The sequence below is a fragment of the Helianthus annuus genome, chromosome 12 (assembly GCF_002127325.2).
Source record: "Helianthus annuus cultivar XRQ/B chromosome 12, HanXRQr2.0-SUNRISE, whole genome shotgun sequence".
Classification (NCBI taxonomy): Eukaryota; Viridiplantae; Streptophyta; class Magnoliopsida; order Asterales; family Asteraceae; genus Helianthus; species Helianthus annuus.
This window is the reverse complement of record NC_035444.2, coordinates 112,650,285-112,653,014: the sequence shown is the minus strand read 5'-3', so window position 1 is coordinate 112,653,014 and position 2,730 is coordinate 112,650,285. Positions and strand designations below refer to the sequence as shown.

At 35.6% G+C, this 2,730-nt stretch overlaps 1 protein-coding gene across 1 annotated transcript; it reads left to right on the top strand.

Annotated features, from left to right (window-relative positions):
* Nucleotides 1-324: 324 nt before the first annotated feature.
* LOC110893461 (DNA ligase 1-like) lies at nt 325-1,546 on the top strand. The gene is made up of 3 exons (XM_022140568.1): nt 325-493; nt 600-975; nt 1,069-1,546. The coding sequence occupies exons 1-3, from the start codon at nt 325-327 to the stop codon at nt 1,544-1,546; spliced, it is 1,023 nt and encodes a 340-aa protein (XP_021996260.1).
* Nucleotides 1,547-2,730: the final 1,184 nt, after the last annotated feature.

The following is a 2,730-nucleotide window of genomic DNA, read 5'->3' as shown; positions in this document are numbered from 1 at the left end:
AAAAATGATGTTTTATATGATTCAATTACTCTTGATGCTTTGATAGAAAAGATAGAAAGTCATGAGCTTGAGCTACAAAAGCAAAGCAAGATGAGCGGTTCTTCGCATCATCAGAATGTCGGTCTTTATTACAAAGGTAGCACACCTTCGGTGAAAGTTGGAGAATCACCAAAGACATGATTCGGTGTTGAAAAGTCAAAAGAACCACAGAAAAGCTCATCAAGCTAGAATCCAGGATGTCATTCATCTTCTGCAAAAGCGAATCCAGAAGAATCTAAAGAAGTTCTCTACAACATCGCTCTGAAATTAAAGAACTCTCCGGCTATGAGCATCAATGCAGCAAAACAACAAATGAGTTTTCTGGCATCTGTGCTAGAGTCATATGAAGGTCTAGTGTCTGAGAAAATAGGAAACTCAGAACTGACAAAGGAAGACTACGACCGGATCGACCCAGTAGAAATGGAACTTATTGACATACACTGGTGTTTAGAAAGTTGCATTTGAAAAGCTCAGAGGTATATGGAGATTACTGGGAAGCAGTCAATAGGTGGACCGTCAACAAAGCTGGGATTTGATAAAACCAAAGTGACCTGTTCCAGATGCAAACAAAGCTGGAATTTTCAAAAGAGAATTTAAAAATTCTGAAGTTGACGAAACTGAGAAACCTTTCAGTGATGATTATTACCGAAAGGCGATTTACCACCGTAGCAAAGAAGAGCCGAGACTGATTGAAAATAATCCCAAAGAAAAGTCAAGAGCTTGTGCTGTAATTCAAGATGACGAAGGGTATGATTGGAGTGAGATTCTTCCAGAAGAAGATCTTGTTGATAATCGTTTCACAGCTCATGGCAGAACTATATCGAAAAGCCAACATCGTGCCTATGTTGCTGAAATAAAAATGAGAACCCGAGAAGAGATTCTGAAAGAGAAAACCAAAAGAGAAATATTCTTTACTGGGTGCAGAATTGAGAAAATGTAGGAAGAGTATGAAGATGCAGTATGAAATGAAAGATGGGACAAAAAGCGAGAATGTTATGTTAACAAAAATAGTGAACCTGTTGTCCATAGGAAAGACATAGTCCATGATGATGTTCTTGCAGTAATCCCTTTGTCCGACGAATACTACTCAAACATAGAAAAAGATAAAACTTATCTGAAAAAGCTGGACAAGATAATTCGTGATGTAATGACCGTAAGTTTGAAAAAGAGGGATGAAGAGAGAATGAAAAAGAATGTTGAAGATTTAGTCGATGATTTGAAGAAAGTTGTTGAGGAAGTCAAAGTTGAAGCTGTGAAAGCTGAAGAAGTGAAGGAAGAGAAAGAAAAGAAAGTGGAAACAGCTGGTGAAGAAGCTGTTATCGAAAAACAACAGAAAGAAGAAGTTCTGAAGAAAGAAGAAGAAAAAGAAGTGAAGGTTGAAAGTTCAGTTGAAGTGAATAGTGATGCTGATGCTGGTGATGAGAAAAAGAAAGATGCTGATCAAACTCAGACAGACGCAGAAGAGAACACCGAAGTGCCAATCACTGAGATAAATTCTGATTCTTAGATCGTAAACAAAAATGTTAAACAGTGCAAGAAATGCATGGAAACGTGCAGTGCTTGTACTGAAAAAGACGAAAAGTTCAGAATAAGAGATTTTGAATTTAAGAAAATCGAAGAAGTTTTCAAAATTAAATGCAAAGAGATGTTAGAAAACGAAAAGGTTTTAAAAGATAATGATGAAAAACTTTCTGAAAAATGTAAAAAATTAGAAAAAGACAGAAGAATGTTTACAAAAGGAAAATGCATGTCAAGAAATGAAAAAAGAAATACGATTCAATAAAATTGGCTTATCACATTACGAAAAAGTCATATGAAGATGTGAAGAGTCAAATGAAATGTGACAACTGTGTTCTATAATCGATGTTCGATGTAAAACGATGATGTTTATTAATAAAACAATGTGCTTTGGTGTTATTATATGTGTTTTTGTGTTATTATGTGTGTATTTGTGTTTGGTGATTTTTCAATTAGATTCGATTCCGATTTCAAGCTTTAAATCGCTTTCTGGAAGGTTATACGCGCACCAATGCGTAAATATAACCAGTTCAATCCAACGAACACTCCGGAATAGTGAAATAGGCTTAACATACCTTAAATAACTAACTTAGAAATAAGTTTTGGATTGTTTGGTGTGTTGAAATCAAGTTTGTATGATCGCAGGGACTAGTTGTGTCAAACTGCGAAACTATTCCGATTTGTATAGTAACGAACATTAAGGAACTTGATCATAAGTTAAACATACCATAAATATCCTTTACATAGCTTAGAAATAGGCTTTGAGGGGTTCGGTATGCTAAAATAAACTTTATTGATCAATAAGGACTAAAAGCGTCAAAAAGTACACAAGTTTGCTGTAGGACCGGTTTTGACACCGTTCGATTGCGTAACGAACGTTCGATGTGCGGAATCCGTGAACGTGCGTGACCGAACACACAATAACGTACTAGAACAGTGATTTTATTGAAGAATATGACGTGTACAATGCAAAAATCACGTGGAGAGTACTTTCTCTCTCTAGACTTTCTCTCTCTAAACTTGAATCTCCAAATCTCGAAAATGAGTAAAAGTCTTTAAACTAACACTATCACTCCCTATTTATAGGCCAAGGCTTTTAATGAAACTTTTCATTAATTACAAGATTGCCACCTTGCCTTTTGACTAGATATAACACTATAAAGACTTGATTTC

Excerpts from the sequence above, each read along its gene's own strand:
- LOC110893461 (XM_022140568.1), top strand. The coding sequence starts at position 325 with ATGAGCATCAATGCAGCAAAACAACAAATGAGTTTTCTGGCATCTGTG. Across the intron at positions 494-599 it reads CATACACTGGTGTTTAGAAA|ATGCAAACAAAGCTGGAATT; the intron begins GTTGCATTTGAA and ends GACCTGTTCCAG. Across the intron at positions 976-1,068 it reads GGGTGCAGAATTGAGAAAAT|GAAAGACATAGTCCATGATG; the intron begins GTAGGAAGAGTA and ends TGTTGTCCATAG.